Source organism: Physeter macrocephalus, chromosome 14, assembly GCF_002837175.3.
Source record: "Physeter macrocephalus isolate SW-GA chromosome 14, ASM283717v5, whole genome shotgun sequence".
Lineage (NCBI taxonomy): Eukaryota > Metazoa > Chordata > Mammalia > Artiodactyla > Physeteridae > Physeter > Physeter macrocephalus.
In genome coordinates, this window is record NC_041227.1 from 80,909,836 (window position 1) to 80,927,440 (window position 17,605).

Consider the following 17,605-nt stretch of genomic DNA (forward strand, 5'->3'; position numbering starts at 1 on the left):
GAACCCCCCCAGGGCCTCGGGCAGGGCTGCGGCGGCACCCCCCCCCCACCCCACCTGCGCCACCCTCCGCCCCGGGCCTGCTGAGCCAGACCCCGGAGGGGACCCCTGTGGGTCTTCCCAGGAGCGGGGTAGCTGGGGATTGGGGGTCAGCCCTCCACTGGGGGCCAGACTCACGGGGGCTGAGGAAGCAAGCACCTCCCAGAAGGGTGGAGATGGCACGAAGATGGTGGCTAAAACGAGCGACAGGGACGCGCCTGGCCACGAGGACCAGCTTCCTGGTGTGGCTCGGGACAGTTCCTGTTTTAAAGCCCTCACCCAGTGCAACTCCTGAGCCTCTGCCCTCAGCCTCCGGCCCCACCCCCAACAAAAAGGATCTTTTTTTTTTTTCACCAAGAAAAACACAGAAAAACCCAAAGGAAAGGTGACCCTTGGTACAGCAGGGCCACGCAGGAGCTTTGTGTGTGCTTAACAGAAACAGATATGGAGGCCCCTCCCCACCCCAAAGCCAGGGGGCAGCAGGGACAGGCCCCTGGGACCAGGACGGTTTCTCCATCTGAGAGCGGCACTGGCCCTGGAGACCCCTGGGAAGGCGGGGTCTCAGGGTTGCCCCCAGAGGTGACATGGGGGTGGGGTGTCTGTGGGGGCAGGGCGCTATAGGTTGTTAGTGGGTTTGGGGACATTTAAAAATATTTTTTGCTTGGTGTCCCTAAGAGAACCAGCATCTGGCAGGAGGAGGAGGGTGGCGCATCTCTCGGGCTTGGAGTGAGGCTGCCAGGACGTGGCTTCCCAAAGGCAGTGAGCACGGGCGGCCTGGCTGCGGCAGGGGCGGGAGCTGCGGGGAAAGGTCCCAGATGCATCCGGGGAGCCCGCGGCAGCAGCAACATCCAGCCGTGGGTCTGCAGTTCACAGGCAAATCAGCGCAACTCAGAACTCACTTATAGGGGCTCCCCTGCTGGCACAGTGGTTAAGAACCCGCCCGCCAGTGCGAGCCCTGGTCCGGGAAGATCCCACATGCCGTGGGGCAACTAAGCCCATGCGCCACAACTACTGAGCCTGCGCTCTAGAGCCCGCGAGCCACAACTACTGAGCCTGCGCTCTAGAGCCCGCGAGCCACAACTACTGAGCCTGCGCTCTAGAGCCCGCGAGCCACAACTACTGAGCCTGCGCTCTAGAGCCCGCGAGCCACAACTACTGAGCCTGCGCTCTAGAGCCCGCGAGCCACAACTACTGAGCCTGCGCTCTAGAGCCCGCGAGCCACAACTACTGAGCCTGCGCTCTAGAGCCCGCGAGCCACAACTACTGAGCCTGCGCTCTAGAGCCCGCGAGCCACAACTACTGAGCCTGCGCTCTAGAGCCCGCGAGCCACAACTACTGAGCCTGCGCTCTAGAGCCCGCGAGCCACAACTACTGAGCCTGCGCTCTAGAGCCCGCGAGCCACAACTACTGAGCCTGCGCTCTAGAGCCCGCGAGCCACAACTACTGAGCCTGCGCTCTAGAGCCCGCGAGCCACAACTACTGAGCCTGCGCTCTAGAGCCCGCGAGCCACAACTACTGAGCCTGCGCTCTAGAGCCCGCGAGCCACAACTACTGAGCCTGCGCTCTAGAGCCCGCGAGCCACAACTACTGAGCCTGCGCTCTAGAGCCCGCGAGCCACAACTACTGAGCCTGCGCTCTAGAGCCCGCGAGCCACAACTACTGAGCCTGCGCTCTAGAGCCCGCGAGCCACAACTACTGAGCCTGCGCTCTAGAGCCCGCGAGCCACAACTACTGAGCCTGCGCTCTAGAGCCCGCGAGCCACAACTACTGAGCCTGCGCTCTAGAGCCCGCGAGCCACAACTACTGAGCCTGCGCTCTAGAGCCCGCGAGCCACAACTACTGAGCCTGCGCTCTAGAGCCCGCGAGCCACAACTACTGAGCCTGCGCTCTAGAGCCCGCGCAGAGGGCCCCTCTCTGGGAAAGCCAAGCCCCCTCACGCCCCGCCCCATCCCCCTGTCCGCAGCCAAAAATAAAATAAATGAAATTTTAAAACTCACTTATAAGGAACTCTTACAAGTCAGCGGGAAGAGGACCTGAACAGAGCTCTCTCCAAGGCAGGCGCACAGATGGCCAGCGTGCACGTGACGATGCTCCGCACCACGCGTAGTCAGGGAGACGCGGCACGGCCGCGCGCGCGCTGGGACGCTGCAGTTCAGCCACAGAGACTCACCGGTGCCGAGGCTTAAACACGCTCACCACGCGACCCAGCAGTTCCCCTCCTAGGTACCCGCGCAAGACAGAAAGCACACGTTCACTCAGAAACACGCACGTGCAGCGTCACTCACAGGGGCCAAGGGGAACAGCCCGTGTCCGTCAGCAGATGAATGGACACACACGACCTGGTCCCTCCCTGCAGTGGTACAGGACTCGGCCACGGACAGGAAGTAAGCGCTGACACGGCTAGAACCTGGATGAACCCTGAACACGTGACGCTCGGTGAGAGAACCCGGTCACGAAACAGCCGTGTGCGTTGCTACTCAGGCGAGTCCTCGGATCTGAAGAGTATTTCCACGTGACAGTCCCAGCCCCTGTGCTGAGCCCACCGGGTCCCCTGAACAGAGGGGTCCTTCATCCCGCCCCTCAGCAGCCCTTAGTGGTGGGGAGCCCCTGGGTCACCTGCCTCCTGAGGCTTGTCTCCAGGATCAGACCACAGGCCTGTCTGAGGACTGAGCACGAGGGACCCCCCACCCCCAGAGGGAGGCGGCAGGGAAGCCCGCAGCCCCTGTGGAAGCATCTCACAGCTCACCAGGCTCTGCAGACTCCGAACAGAGCCGGGCCCGGGCTCTGACCCAACCTGTCAGGACAGGCCTCGGACAGGGGGATGGGGCGGGGCGTGAGGGGGCTTGGATTTCCCAGAGAGGGGCCCTCTGTCTGTGCCCCACCCCGTCCATCCATCACCCACCCAGCGTACTGCAACGAAGAGTCGCCCCTGCCCGCCGCAACTAGAGAAAGCCAGCGTGCGGCGTGCAACCAACGCAGCCTGTGGGGCGGGCTTTCCGGAGACCCCGGCGCCCTCGCTGGTGGCAGCGCCCCAGACTCGGCTTCTGACCCCAGCGTTTGATGGTTAGCACCCTCACGGCCCTGGCATGGGCTGCGGTCAGCCGGGGGTTCTCACCAGGTGGTGGCTGAGGCTCCCCGAGGCCGTTCCCGCGTGCCCAGCGCCTGAGCAGAGGGGACTCAGGCAGAGTGGCGGCTCAGGAGAGCGAGACAGAGAGCTAGAGGGAGAGACGCAGAGAGAGAAGGAGAGACACACAGAGAGGGAGAGACAGCGCGCCAGGCGGAAGGTGCATCCTTTCACGGCAGCCTCGGAAGCGACGTCCTCCCCGGGTTGGAGTGCTCGTGGCTCCCGCCCCAGGTGGGGGGCAGCAGGTGGCTCCCAGCTCTCAGTGGGAGGGGGAGGAACGCCAGTGACGTTGCGGAAGACCCTGGGGGAGGGGAGATGGGTGGGTCATGGATGGACGGGGTGGGGCACAGACAGAGGGCCCCTCTCTGGGAAAGCCAAGCCCCCTCACGCCCCGCCCCATCCCCCTGTCCGCAGCCAAAAATAAAATAAATGAAATTTTAAAACTCACTTATAAGGAACTCTTACAAGTCAGCGGGAAGAGGACCTGAACAGAGCTCTCTCCAAGGCAGGCGCACAGATGGCCAGCGTGCACGTGACGATGCTCCGCACCACGCGTAGTCAGGGAGACGCGGCACGGCCGCGCGCGCGCTGGGACGCTGCAGTTCAGCCACAGAGACTCACCGGTGCCGAGGCTTAAACACGCTCACCACGCGACCCAGCAGTTCCCCTCCTAGGTACCCGCGCAAGACAGAAAGCACACGTTCACTCAGAAACACGCACGTGCAGCGTCACTCACAGGGGCCAAGGGGAACAGCCCGTGTCCGTCAGCAGATGAATGGACACACACGACCTGGTCCCTCCCTGCAGTGGTACAGGACTCGGCCACGGACAGGAAGGAAGCGCTGACACGGCTAGAACCTGGATGAACCCTGAACACGTGACGCTCGGTGAGAGAACCCGGTCACGAAACAGCCGTGTGCGTTGCTACTCAGGCGAGTCCTCGGATCTGAAGAGTATTTCCACGTGACAGTCCCAGCCCCTGTGCTGAGCCCACCGGGTCCCCTGAACAGAGGGGTCCTTCATCCCGCCCCTCAGCAGCCCTTAGTGGTGGGGAGCCCCTGGGTCACCTGCCTCCTGAGGCTTGTCTCCAGGATCAGACCACAGGCCTGTCTGAGGACTGAGCACGAGGGACCCCCCACCCCCAGAGGGAGGCGGCAGGGAAGCCCGCAGCCCCTGTGGAAGCATCTCACAGCTCACCAGGCTCTGCAGACTCCGAACAGAGCCGGGCCCGGGCTCTGACCCAACCTGTCAGGACAGGCCTCGGACAGGGGGATGGGGCGGGGCGTGAGGGGGCTTGGATTTCCCAGAGAGGGGCCCTCTGTCTGTGCCCCACCCCGTCCATCCATCACCCACCCATCTCCCCTCCCCCAGGGTCTCCAGCAACGTCACTGGCGTGCCTCCCCCTCCCACTGAGAGCTGGGAGCCACCTGCTGCCCCCCACCTGGGGCGGGAGCCACGAGCACTCCAACCCGGGGAGGACGTCGCTTCCGAGGCTGCCGTGAAAGGATGCACCTTCCGCCTGGCGCGCTGTCTCTCCCTCTCTGTGTGTCTCTCCTTCTCTCTCTGCGTCTCTCCCTCTAGCTCTCTGTCTCGCTCTCCTGAGCCGCCACTCTGCCTGAGTCCCCTCTGCTCAGGTGCTGGGCACGCGGGAACGGGAACGGCCTCGGGGAGCCTCAGCCACCTGGTGAGAACCCCCGGCTGACCGCAGCCCATGCCAGGGCCGTGAGGGTGCTAACCATCAAACGCTGGGGTCAGAAGCCGAGTCTGGGGCGCTGCCACCAGCGAGGGCGCCGGGGTCTCCGGAAAGCCCGCCCCACAGTCATCACGCCCAGGCCTCTGTTCAGAGCAAGGCCGGGAAGGGAGGCCTGGCGCGAGCCCTCCTCCGGCCCCCTCTGCCCCAGGGCGGTCTCCTCCGGACGGGGCTCCGCCGCCCTCTGGCACACAGCCCGCGGGTGTGGACGGCGAGCCCCCTGCCGCTGGCACTGAGCCCGTGCTGAGCAGGGTGCTGGCGCAGGCGCCGGGGGGCAGGGGAGTTGATGAGCCTCAGCTGGGGCCCCCCAGCCCCCAGCCGGGCCGTCGTGTCAGCAGGACCTGGGGCCTCAGGGGTGCACAGCCCTGGTCCAATCTTTAGGGCCCGGAGTGTGGAGGCCACTGCACATAACACTGTCCCCTCGGGGGCCCCAGGGGACAGCCCTCCCACAGGTGAGTCTCAGGCGCTGCAGTGCCGCCACCGTCCAGCAGGGGCCGCCACGCCACCGCATTCTGTCCCCGAGGCACCAGGACCCCAGTCGCCGGAAGGGGAAGGCCCCCCAGGCTTCTGTCCTTCGATGGCAAGGCCGGCCCACCCCTGGCCTAACCAACCCTAACTGCCCCCACCCCCGCCCCGACGTGGTAACGCGGCTCAGCACCCTCAGAAAGCTCTGTCCCCCCAGCGCCGAGGTGCCGGAGACCCTCCCCGTCCGGGACTGCCTGTCCCCCCAACACAGTCTGCAGCCCCCAGCGTCCATCACGGGGCCTCGCTCTGTCCCCAGAGCCCAAGAGATCTGCTTCCCTTCACACTCAGAAGGCGGCCATCAGAGACGCCGCTGGGCCCCCAGAAGCCGCGTCCTCATCTGCCGTGGCGCGCAGCTCTGTAAATCCCACGCGAGGGCAGCCGGCAGAATCGTGCAGATGGAGGCTCCCGGAAGGTGCTGGAAGTCGTGGGTTTATTGCCGGGCCCTGCAGGGAACATGGCGGAAAGCCCGCTGCTCCGAGTGTCCCCGACCCCCGCTTCCCCCCGGGGCTCTGCAAGAGCCCCCTCGGCCCTGTTCCCGGGGTGAGGGACCCGCCCCTCCACAAGCACAGCTGAGACTTGATTCCATCCCTCCGGAAGAGACTTTATTCACAGTGTTACGACAAGGTCACTTGCTCCACGGGTTAACAAATAGTTCCTCATGCCTCCTGCAACAATAAAACCCCTATTTTCTAGTCCATAAATACCTAATTTCACTAAAAGACGGACCTCAAGCACCAGGCAGGTAGAATGACAGACACCAGAGACAGGAGCCCTTTCTTCCCCAGTAAAGGCTGGGGAAGCGGCACGGCGGCCGGGAAGACATGCTCGTGGGGGCCAGCTTGTCCCCCGCCCCAGGGTCACTGCCGGAGCCCCCACTTCCCATGGGGAACCAACGCGGCCCCTCCCTTAAGAGCCAGCAGGGTCCACACCCTGGTGGCGGCAAGCCTGCCCTCAACCAGCAAGGCCACACGGCACCCGACACACAAACCAGCAGTCTCTGCTCATAGGCCGCAGCAAGTTACAACCACAGGCACGCAACTTGTAGAGAATATAAACTACAACTAAACACAATGAGCTTTTTTAAACTAACAATTTTATTGTTTCTATAAAAATGATACGTGCATGTTATAAAATACAGCCGTAAGGAAAGCTCCCTGCTGCTCGGCCGGAGGTGGCGGACTGCTCGGAAGGCGTGCAGGCGCCCTGGCGCCCTCTGGGCCTGCCCAGCAGTTCCCGCTGAAGGCTGGAGCGCTCAGCCTGCCACTGAGTGGGTAGGAGCCACCACCGAGTGCTCTTAAGCTGTTCTTCCACAAACTCTTGAAATGGAAATAGGTTGACGGAAAATAAAGTTTCTAAAATAAAAAGTAAGAAAAATACCAGGAAACCACCTGGACTGGCAGGCGTCCTGAACATCTGCTGTTCAGGGTTCCAAACCCGCTCACACCTGCAGAGACTCGGGGGGCGTCCAGACACCCGACAAGAAGGGGGACCCCGTCCCACACGCCACGCTGGCAGTGACTTTCTGATCCCGGTTATTAAGTACATACCCATTCTCCATCGTCTGCCAGCAACAAGCAGCAGCAAAGCCGGGGCCAAAGATTCCGAAAAAAATAGGGATTTAAACTCAGCCCTGAGAAAATTCGACCCACAACTGGGTCGCTGCGGATCATTAGGACAAGCGCTCAGCTGTCCTGGAGCCCGAGCAAGTCACCCGCCACCCCGCCGCTCAGGGACCCGTGCCGTGCTCCAGCGTCCTCCCAAACCGCCGGCAGGTGGTGCTGCCGGCTGAGGACCGGCCTGAAGTACACACGTCCTGGTCCCGGAACCGAGACTCTGCAGCCCCACATGGCGAAGGGGACTGTGCAGGTGTGGTTAAGGGTCTTGAGAAGGAAGGCGGGATTATGCCGGGGAACGGGGGGCAACGTCATCACGAGGGCCCTAACAGGAGGGAGGTGGGAAGGCCAGGGCCAGAGAGAGGTGTGGGGAGGAGGCTGAGTCGGGGAGGAGAGAAGCCACTGGCTCAGGTGGGGCACGGGCCACGGGCCATGGAGCGCGGCGCCTCTAGGAGCTGGAAGAGGAGGAGACGGACCCTCCCCAGAACCCCCGGCAGGAAGCGGCTCACGGGAGCCTTTGGACTTGTGGCCTCCGGCTGGGGCATAAATGTGTTGTTTAAGCCACCAAGTCTGTGCTGACCTGTTAGTGGGGAAGAAACCTGACTTGCCTTTTTTTTAGCAATAAAAACACTGCCTTCCTAAACAGTAAACATATTCCAGCCACGCTGTGTGCTGCTGGAGGTTTTCACAGAGTCACTAAAAGGACCTGGGGCCCAGCCAGTAGAGTGGAGGCCTGCGCGAGGCTGTGGACGGAGGGTGGCCTGGCCCTGCGCCCCGAGCTTCCGCCCCAGGGGCTGGAGCGAGCGCCAGGTCAAGGGGCTCCGCTGGCCTCACCTGCCGGGAAGGCAGCTGTGGGCCCAGGTCTGACCTGATTGCTCCCGCTTACCTCCTGCCTGAGGAGGACACTTGGAAAACATTCTGGAAATTGTCTTCTAGTAATGTCACTGGCTCATCGTGACGAGTATATACGAGAAATAAAAGGCGTTCTTTACATGACAAATGATGGGCAACTAAAAATATCTCACAGGAGCTTTGGCAGGACCAGACAGGACGCCTGGACCCCTAAGCCTGGCCTTTTTAGCAACTGAGACCCAGGAGACAGCAGGCAGTGCGGGAAGCTGCTGCCCTTTGTCAAGAGCCTGACCGTCCCCTCCTGACGCAGAAACCACTACGTCTGCATTCTATCTGAGATTCACGAATGTGTTTCATAATGAGTATTTACCAATCACGTATATAGAAAGTTCAACTACAAAGAGCTTAGCACAAAACATTTATTTAAACGATGCTGAAATAATTTCAGGCTTCCAGAAAGTTGCAGAAACAGGCCACAGTTCTGTCTGCCTGCTTCTCCCGAGCACAGGCCAAGAAGGGCTGTGACTGTCCCGTGGGCCCTCGGGCTCCCTGGTGGCCCCAGCCTCCCTGGACCCTTGGCCCGGGGCAGCCCCTCCACCTGCTCTCCAGGACGCGGCCCTTTGGGGAACGCTGTTCTTCACTCCGCAGCCCGTCCCTCACGTCAGGTGTGTCTGTGTGAGCTCATCAGACTGCGGTGAGGCACTCCTGGCAAGACAACGGCGGAAGCAATGTCGCCCTCTCAGGGCATCGGTCGGGGCAGGAGCTGTGGGGACCGGGCAGTCAGGCAACCACGCTGAGAAGCCTCGGCTGGTTGCCAAGTGCCTCGCGGGGCGCCCTCCAGACCAGGCAAACCTGTTCCACATCGCGCTGCCCACCCACCTCAGGACCACCAACGCCCCTTCCTTCCATGTGGGTTGGGATCCGGAGGAGGGGCTGTCTCTTCCTGCACCGATACGTTTACCCCATTCATTATTTCCATCAACGGGGGCTCCTGGGTAGGAACCGATTCTGCGGCCAAAGCCCACGACAGTCCTTCCTTCTGCTGTCCCACTGGTCCCCGATAAGGCCGCTGGGAGCTCCATCGCATGTCCTCTTGACAAGCCTATCGTGGCTCCGGCAATTCCTTACTTTCTGACACGAGAGGGTCCAGGCTCATCTGGGCTTTCCTGCCCCTGGGTCCTCCTGCTGGAGAGAGGCTCAGATCCGTGCTGCCAGGCAGGGGTCACTGCCCCTGGTCCCTTGGTGCCCAGAGCGAGGAGACGTCCGTACGAACACTCGCGCGCGTGCACATACACACTTACACGTCTGCTTCTCTACCCGCTGCCCCTGCAGATGTCCGAGAACCAGGACCCCACACCCCCGGCTCTCATCACCCACAACACAGCTCCAGCTTTTTCCACCTTAAAATTCACAGCCTCAGAACCATTGTCCACGTGAAGAACAAACATACTAGCCAGGGTACAAACCTTGTCTTTTTGTCTCTAGATTTAGTCAAAACACTATTTTCCCAAGCTACCTGGGCAAGTCCCGTCCCGCCGGCCCCTCTGCCGTGGGCAGAATCAGCGTTTGCGACACGGCTGGGCTCGGGGTCACTGCCGCTGTCCCACGGTGGCCCCCCCACGTCCCGGTTTATCTTTTGAGCACGTAAAACAAGAACGTGGCTCCGAGTCAGAAGCACTCAGAGAGCTGCCCCCCACCCCCACACCTGTCAGCAACCATCCTCACTGGTTTCCAGTTTGCCTTCCGGAGTTTCTTCTTGCTCAAGCACGCGGGTGTCGCGCTGGTTCCTTCTCTCGCTCACCACGACGTTCTCTGGGCCCTGCGTTCCCTCTCGGAGCCCACTCACGGTGCGCCACCCCTGGGGCAGCGCGGGGCGCTCCGTTCTCTCTCCCCCGGTCCTTCCTGCGGCCGCCCAGGGCCCCGTCTCTAAATGCTTTCCCCAATTGCAGACAACGCTGAGATAAATAACCTTGTGCGTGTGCGACGCTGCACTGCTGGCAAACACAAAATATTTTCGTGGCTCACTTTGCTGATAGAAACCACAGCTTTTCATAAACTAGCTAAAAATATGGAAACACCCTGCAGCACAATTAGAAGCACAGACAGAGAGCCGATGCTGAACAGTGACAAACCGCAGATGAAGCGCTTGGTGCTGGACCACCAACATGGCCAGCGGTGCTGGGGAGCCCCGTGGAGATGGGACCAGCCTGAGAGGGACCGTCAGGGAGGGCCTGACCGAGTATGGCCACCACCGTAGGACCGAGGCAGAGGGACGTCAACACAGAGAACTGGACACGGCCAAGGAGCAGACCACGAGGGTTTCCCGGAGCCCGGCCTGGGTCGCCAGGCAGAAGGCGGCGGGGATCAGGGCCAGCTGTCCCCACCAGCGGGGACACGCTTGGATCCTCCCAGCACTGGCCACACTGGGACAAAAGTCAGCTGACTGGGGAACCAGGGAAGGCAGCCCACGGGGCAGGTCCGGGGGCTCCGCTGTGGTTCTGAGCCCACGCGACAAGGCGCCCCAGAAACGCCACTGCAGGGTCTGCACCCCCAGGAGGTCTGTCCTGACAGCACCCTGGGCAGCTCTCAGCGGGAACGCGCTGCCCCGACCACGTGTGGCCGGGAAGCAGGGCTGGCTGCGGTCCTGGGGGCTTCCTCGGAGTAAAAGCACTGGAGGCCACGGCGCACATCGATCGACAGGGGGGACATTCTGTTTCTCAGTTACAGCAAATGAGTTCTTAAAACTAAACCATCTAGTTTAACAAATATCGTCTGATCCAAATCACAAAATGCCCCTGGACTAGAAAGATACGTGGTGTTTGTGCATCACCAAAAAAAAATCAAGGAGTCAGATAAGTCAAAAGCCAGACTGCTTCCCACTTCCAAGCTTACCCTCTATTTTTGTTAAAAAAAAAAAAAAAGAAAGAATTATGTTAAGTGAAAGAAGTCAGCCACAAAAGACCACCTGTTGTATGATTCCAGTTATATAAAACATTCAGAGAAGGCAAATCCACAGAGACAGAAAGTAGTAGCTGTCAGGGCCAATGTGGGTGGTGGGAAAAAAGGGGGCATGACCGCTAACAGGTGTGAGATTTCTTGCTGTGAGTTTTCTTGTTGTGATGAAAATGTTCTAAAATTGATCGTGGTGATGGTTGCACTGTTCTGTGAATACACTAAAAAATCACTGAATTGTATACTTTAAATGGGTGAATTAGATGGTATGTGAATTATATCTCAAAGCTGATATTTAAAAAATTTAAACCTAAGTCCTACTTCAAAAAGAAAGAAAGCAGCCCATAAAGCTGCCCTGAACTCCCAGGAGCCACGTGACAACACCGTACACACCTGGCTTCCCATCACCAAAAAAAAATCAAGGAGTCAGATAAGTCAAAAGCCAGACTGCTTCCCACTTCCAAGCTTACCCTAATTTTGTTAAAAAAAAAAAAAAAAGAAAGAAAAGGCACATATGAGTACAAAGAGAAAAAAGCATTTGCTAGGAAACGTTTTCCTGACAATCTGTCTACATAGCAGACCACAATTCGTGAACATTTATCACTTTTGCACCGAAAAGACACGCAGAACCCGTGATGTGAATCCAGCATCTCACAGGAACCTGCGGTGTCCGCTCACTAGGCGGACGTCATCCGGCACCTCACCTCCCCGGGAGCCCCATCGCACACCTGAGCTTAAAGATAAAACCTAACACTCCTGGGGGAAAATGGGATCTAAAAGGGACAAGGGTTTTCCAGAATCCTTTTGGGAGCTTCAGAAGACGAGCCATTTCCCAGCCACGGGGCGCATCCGTCAGGGAGGGGTGTCTGTCCTGATTTCAAGCGGCACCTCGCGGGCGTCACCAAAGCCCCTTCCTGACCACGGTACCTACAAGCAAGCTGCTGGGGTGGCAGGTCGTCGGACAAGCCCGCACAGCCCTGCGGGCTTCTTCCCATCACGGTTCCGTTTCTGTCTCTGACTTTCCATCTATCAAATCTCCAAATCCCAGTTTTTCCAGGGGTTCTCGTGCCATCAGTTGCCTGAAAGGAAAAGTGAGAGCTGTCAGGGTGGCCAGCAGAAGGACGAGCACTGCCCACGTGGGGCTGAGGTAGGCCCCGGGCACCCAGCACCGTCTCGGCCCCAGCCACTCCGTCCTGGGGACAGACCCCGAGCGGCGCCCTTAGACCTGCACCCCCGAGGGGCAGGAAGCAGCCGAGGCCGGGACAGAGGAGCCCGCCGTGCCCCCGGCCACACCTCCCTCGTCACGTGGCCCCGGAACTTGCGGGGCCGGCCGCCTAGACAGACGGCAGGAGACCAGAGGCAGAGTGGGTCGAGGCGCAGGGGTGAAGGAGAGCCTGGCGGCTCTGGGGTGCGGTCCCTCCACCCCCGCCCCCTCTACCTGCCCCCGACTGCCTTGCGCACGAAACCCAGCGGCCCAGCAACAGTCCTGAAGACGATGTCCCCAGAATCGCAGACGCCAGGTGGCACAATCTAACCCGGCAGCAGGTTAAACCAATTGTACAGTGATGGGATGCACAGGACACTCCTTAAACCCAAAATAGGCAAATAATGATAAACCTCCCCACATCTTTGCCAAGAGTACAACTGGCCGACAGTTCTTAAAACTGACTGCTCAGACTTCACTGTGGTCGGCAGGACCACGACTCCCAAATGACACCCTAATCCCTAGAGCTTGCGAGCGTGACCTTACACGGGAGGGGAATTAAGGCTGAAGATGAAAATCACGTTGTCAATCAGCCAATCTGGAGATGAGACCACCGTGGATTATCCAGGTGGACCCAACCTAATCCCATGAATCCTTAAAATTAGAGAACCTTTGCTGGCTCTGGTCAGGGAGAAAAAATGTAGAGAGGAGAGAGGATGGGACAGATGCAGCCTGTGGGACGTGAGGGTGGAGACACGGGCCTCGGGCCTCGGACACGGCGGCGCTGGGAGCTGGAAACGGCCAGGAGACGGCGCCTCCGGGGGAACCTGCCTGCACCTGATGACAGTACCCAGTGCTCACTGGCCGCACGCTGGGTCGGGCACAGGGCTTTCCCAGGACCGTCTGCTCTACCCTCTGGCACCCGGTCAGGAGGCCCGGCCTCAGGCGGGAACCGGACCTGAGGTCGTGGATCACACGTGTGTTTGCTGGGTCTCTGCCAACAGTGCAACCCCAATTTTAACAGTTGCTGCCGTGAGAAAACGTGTCCCCACCTAAGTCGCAGACACGTCCACTTCAGGCTGACACGGCCCGAGTCCTCGTGAGGCGACTTGCAAACTCTACTGCGGTCTGGTTTTTAAAACGACACACGTGATGTAGGTAGGGGCAAAATAAGGTCTGGAATGTCAGCAGAAAGGAAAAAAGAGGAGGAGAAAAGAGGCTTTTAAAAAGGGTGATGGATAAGGGCAAAATGAGAAAAATCTTGACCCTGAACCTGGGTGATGGTTATGGAGATCCAGACGATCCTCTGCTTCTGTATGTCTGAGGATTTTCATTGAAAACAAACTGAAAGTCTCCAGTCAAAATAACTGACCAAGTCAGAAACACACACATCCCTGTACATCCATCCAAACGTCGCCTGACCAACCAGTGAAGCCATTTGAATCGTGGGAGCCCAGAGCGGCCGGCCGTGTCCCTGTCTCCCCACGTCCTCAGCGGCCCAGGGAGGTGGGTGTGTCCGCCTGGTGCCCAAAAGCTGCGCTGGGTGAGGGGCCGCCACATGGAGGCGCGGGCAGCTCCCTCCCAGGGGCAAATGGGGAAAAGAGGGCCCTTCTGCTGGCCCTGCCTGGAAGCCCTGGTCAGGCAGCAGGAGCTGCTCTGGGACCCAACCGGCCAAACCCTCCCTCCGAGCAACCTCACGCGGGAGGCTGCTGGGCCCCGTGCTGGCCCAGGGACGGTGACCCGAGCGGGGAGGCGAGGGGGGCGCCCTGCTCACACCCTCACACAGGGCGGAGACCAGCTCCAAACTCGGTCTCGGAGGCGTGGCCATACCAAGAAGAAACTCACGGAGTTCAGGGGTTTTGAAGATGCGTCAATTTGAAAGAGAGTGACTGGAACGTGCAGATCCGACCGATGCGCTACTCGGGGCCGGCAGAGCTGGCTTCGGGCCAGCCCGTCGTCAGACGCCAGCCCCGCGAGCCTGCGCGACCCGGGAAGCCACCCACCTGAGGGCCCGTCCCCCTCAAAGGCCCCAGCATCCCTGACAGCCCTCAACACGCCGGGGCCTGAGCAGCACAGCAGATCTTGCCTGGGAGGGAATGTCTCAGTTTGTTACGGGAAAATGAAAATGGGGCTCAGATTTATGTCAAACTGTCTTCAGACAAGGCCTCTGATGACTCGACTCCTTAGTGAACTAATGAAGGGCTCAAAAGGCAGAAATAAAAGTTCCCACCCAAGGGTGTAATTATACGCTACACGCTTTCCCCAGAAAGGTTTACAGTAGTACTTGTTTTAAGGAAAATCTCAACAGATCAGTTAAGAGCGTTCTGGTTTTCTTTAAAGGTGAGGTCCAGTAAATTCTGATTAAGACAGGAAGAATCACTCGTCGTTCATCGTTCCTTACAGGGCCCACTGTCTCGCCTGTCACGCTGCGAACAGCTCTGAGCCGACGTGGAACAAAACAACAGAGCACGTACTTTTATGCTCCAAGAAAAATATTTAAAGGAATAAGCTGCGTACCCAGAAATCTTCAAACCTTTTGACTCAGTCAGCATTTTTATGATGTGCGATTCTGAAAGCTGAATGACATGTCAGTAGCACCCAAATTTGTAAAGAAAATACTCGGAGGAAGGCAATCATGTCCAATGCTATCACTGGAGCAAAGGTCCCCATGATTGCTGTACAACTTGTAGTACAAGTGAATCTCTGAAAAGCCTCAACTTCACGGGCAAGCAGCCCTACAGCTCCGAAACACAAGCTCAGCTGAGGCTTGCGTGAGGCCCACAGTTAATGACCCCTTGGAATAAACATTGTAGCCAGAGAGGCGGGAGGGGGGAGAAGTCGTAAGTAACCGTTGGCATGTACTTGCCTCTCCATCCTGCACTCTAAATACTCTTTTGACTCATTTCTGCACAAAGCATTTTCAAAATTATTGTCCCGGAGACACTTCATGAATTTCTCTTTAAAGCTTTTACATTCACCTGTAACGAAACAGAAAAGTGTTTCCTTTTTAAAGTGAAAACATGATAGGCCCGCCGGGCAGCCTTACTGGCAGCCCCCCTCCTCCCCCTTTGAAAACTGGTTTCCTCCCGAAAAACGCTGGAAACAGACTGGAAAAAGCAAATGTACCGAGTAGGAAAGCAAGTACAGGAGAAGGAGGGCATCCAGGCGGCGGCGCCGGGGAGCTCACGCAGGATTCTCCCGACGCTGCCGCGTGTCTAATATTTCTCAGTAAAATGCTGGCACACAAAAAAATCCATCCATAAACCTATCTCCGAAGCCTTGGTTTCCACGTAGTTTGTGGCAATCAGGAGCGTTCTTCGCTCTCGCGCAAGACACCCGTTTAACCCCGCGGGCCTCACACCCGCGGAGGACCTTGTCGACGCAACGTCGGCCCCAGACTGGAGGCCGGGACTCCGCGTCCCCTCCCCGGTTCCCAGGGCCCAGCCCCGTCCGGCTCCCACCCTCGGGCCGCGGCGGGAGGCCCTGAGCCGGGACCGGACCCGGGCGGGCCGAACCCAGCCTCAGCGGCCCCGCCGCACCGCGAGCAGACGCCAGGGCCGCCCCGGCCGCGCGGCTCCAACAAGCCGGCCCAGGGCTGCGCCGGTCCGGCCGGAGAGCCCCGACCGCCCCCGCTCACCGAAGTGATCCAGCGGGAAGCTGCCCTTGTCCGGGGGCCGCGGCTGGAAGCTCTTGGACCCGAAGTTCATGGCCGTCGACATGATGGCGGCGCCCGGAGTCTCCAAGAGCTACGCGCGCCGTACGCAGGACGGCCGGCCGAGCGCCGAGCAGGCCCCCGCGGGAGCGCTGATCGCGTCGAGCGGCGAGCGGCCCCACCCGGTCGTTTGGCCCCGCCCCTCGCCCTATAGGGCCCGCCCTCACCACCAGGGCCCCACCCCCGGGCTCTAAAAGGCCCGGACCCTCCGCCAATTGCTTTGCGGGACCCTATGTCCCTAAGGGCAACCCAGCGACAGAGGGTCCCGCCGTCAGCTCCTCACGATGAGGAAATGGAAGTTCAGGGAGGTTCAGCAACTTGCCCAAGGACACACAGCAGACTTGCACGGTCCTGCAGGCTGTGCCTGTGGGTCTCTGTATCCCCAAGGGTCTGCAGGGGCTTCTCCCCACTAGGCACCAGGGCCTAATCCTGGCACTTGCCTGGTGAGAAGGAAGGAGCGTTAGCTTCCTGCGGCTGCCATAACAAAGTGCACACTCTGGGTGGCTTAGAACAACAGAAATTCTCTCACAGTTCTGGGGGCCAGTCGTCTGAGATTGGAGCGTCCACTCCTGGCCTCTCCCATCCCTGCTGGTGGGTTGCTGGCTTGTGGACGCATCACCCTATCTCTGCCTCATCATGTGGCCTCTCCCTGTGTGTCAGTGTCCAAATCTCCTCCTTTTATGAGGACGCACTTGTATTGGATTAGGGCCCACCCCGATGACCTCACCTTAACTAATTACATCAGCAAGGACCCTATTCCCGAAAACGTCACATTCTAAGGTAGGGGGAGCTAGGACTTCAACATATGAATTTGGGGACACAATTCAACATATAAAAGAGTAAAAATGCATCATAAACAGGAAAGCCCCTGGTGGTCATTTATTATTGTTGTTATGGCAACAGTAACAACAAGGAAAGGGCTCAGTGGGGACCCCAGCTCTCCCCAGCAGAGCTCCTCCCAGCCCTGCACCCTGGGCAGAGCCTCTGGTTTTCATCTGGGTGATGGGGAAAGTGGGCGGCTGCCCGCCCAGCACACCCTGTTGTCTGTGATTCTGCCCTGAGCTTCAATCCCCACCCGCTTAACAGTCACCGGCACCCGCCGTGTGCCAGGCCCCGGACGTAAGCACAGAGGGGCCTTAGCATCACAGAGTCACCACTGGCCCCTCTGGACAAGCTTTCTTCCCCCCAGGCCCTGCCCCTTGTAATGTCAGGAGCTTGCCAGCCAGTCCCAGCAGCCCCTCCCCCACAGGCCTGCCCCCTTCCAGGGCTGACTTGGGTGCCCCCTCCTCCAGAAGGCATCCGCTTGCCTCCACCCACTTGAAGGCCACCCCCTGCCCGTGGTGCACACCACCAGATCTCTGTGCCTGAGGCTGGATTCTCTGTTTGTCCTGAGCCAGCACAGAGCTCCACCAAACGTTTGTGGGCCGACAGCAGGGGTCTGCAGGGAGAGCCCATCCCGTTGTCTGGGCCTTGGTCGACCTGGGGCTCTGGGCCCACTTAAAACTACAAAAGGAAGATTGTACCTGTTCCTGCCGTATGAACAACCGTTCACACCGCTGGGGCCAGGGGCCGCACACTGGGTTATTCATTAATATGTTTCCAGGGCTGGTGAACAATGGAAGCTTTTATTAGCCAGCAAGTAGCACTTTTCCACTTGACTAGATTGCACCACTTAGCAGTAAAAGGGACAGCCCGTCCCCACCAGGGCTGCCCGTACCTCTCCGTCTGGTGGCCCTGAGGGACCAGTGAAGCACCAGAGGCCCAGCGACCTGGAGGTGACGGCCAGCTTTTAACTGACATGTCTGTACCTGACAAGCGGTTATTGCTTTGTAGGAGA

At 59.5% G+C, this 17,605-nt stretch overlaps 1 protein-coding gene across 6 annotated transcripts in view; it reads right to left on the reverse strand.

Annotated features, from left to right (window-relative positions):
- The window catches only part of COX19 (cytochrome c oxidase assembly factor COX19), a 62,625-nt gene extending 46,802 nt beyond the window's left edge, over positions 1 to 15,823 (reverse strand). For 2 of the 6 annotated variants that reach the window (XR_003683221.2, XR_003683220.2), the window contains exons 1-3: positions 15,694 to 15,823; positions 14,923 to 15,034; positions 11,784 to 11,931 (exon numbers count right to left, since the gene is read on the reverse strand). Coding sequence is in view for 1 of the 6 variants with exons in the window: in XM_007114843.4 (XP_007114905.1) it covers positions 11,847 to 11,931; positions 14,923 to 15,034; positions 15,694 to 15,775 (279 nt within the window). In the remaining 5 variants the exon portion in view is untranslated. Of the gene's footprint in view, positions 1 to 83; positions 897 to 3,151; positions 3,462 to 3,608; positions 3,831 to 5,073; positions 5,879 to 8,307; positions 8,664 to 11,337; positions 11,932 to 14,922; positions 15,035 to 15,693 lie in introns of those variants that run through there. The other 4 variants (XR_003683217.2, XR_003683219.2, XR_003683218.2 and 1 more) reach the window with 4 other exon arrangements.
- Between the last annotated feature and the right edge of the window lie 1,782 nt (positions 15,824 to 17,605).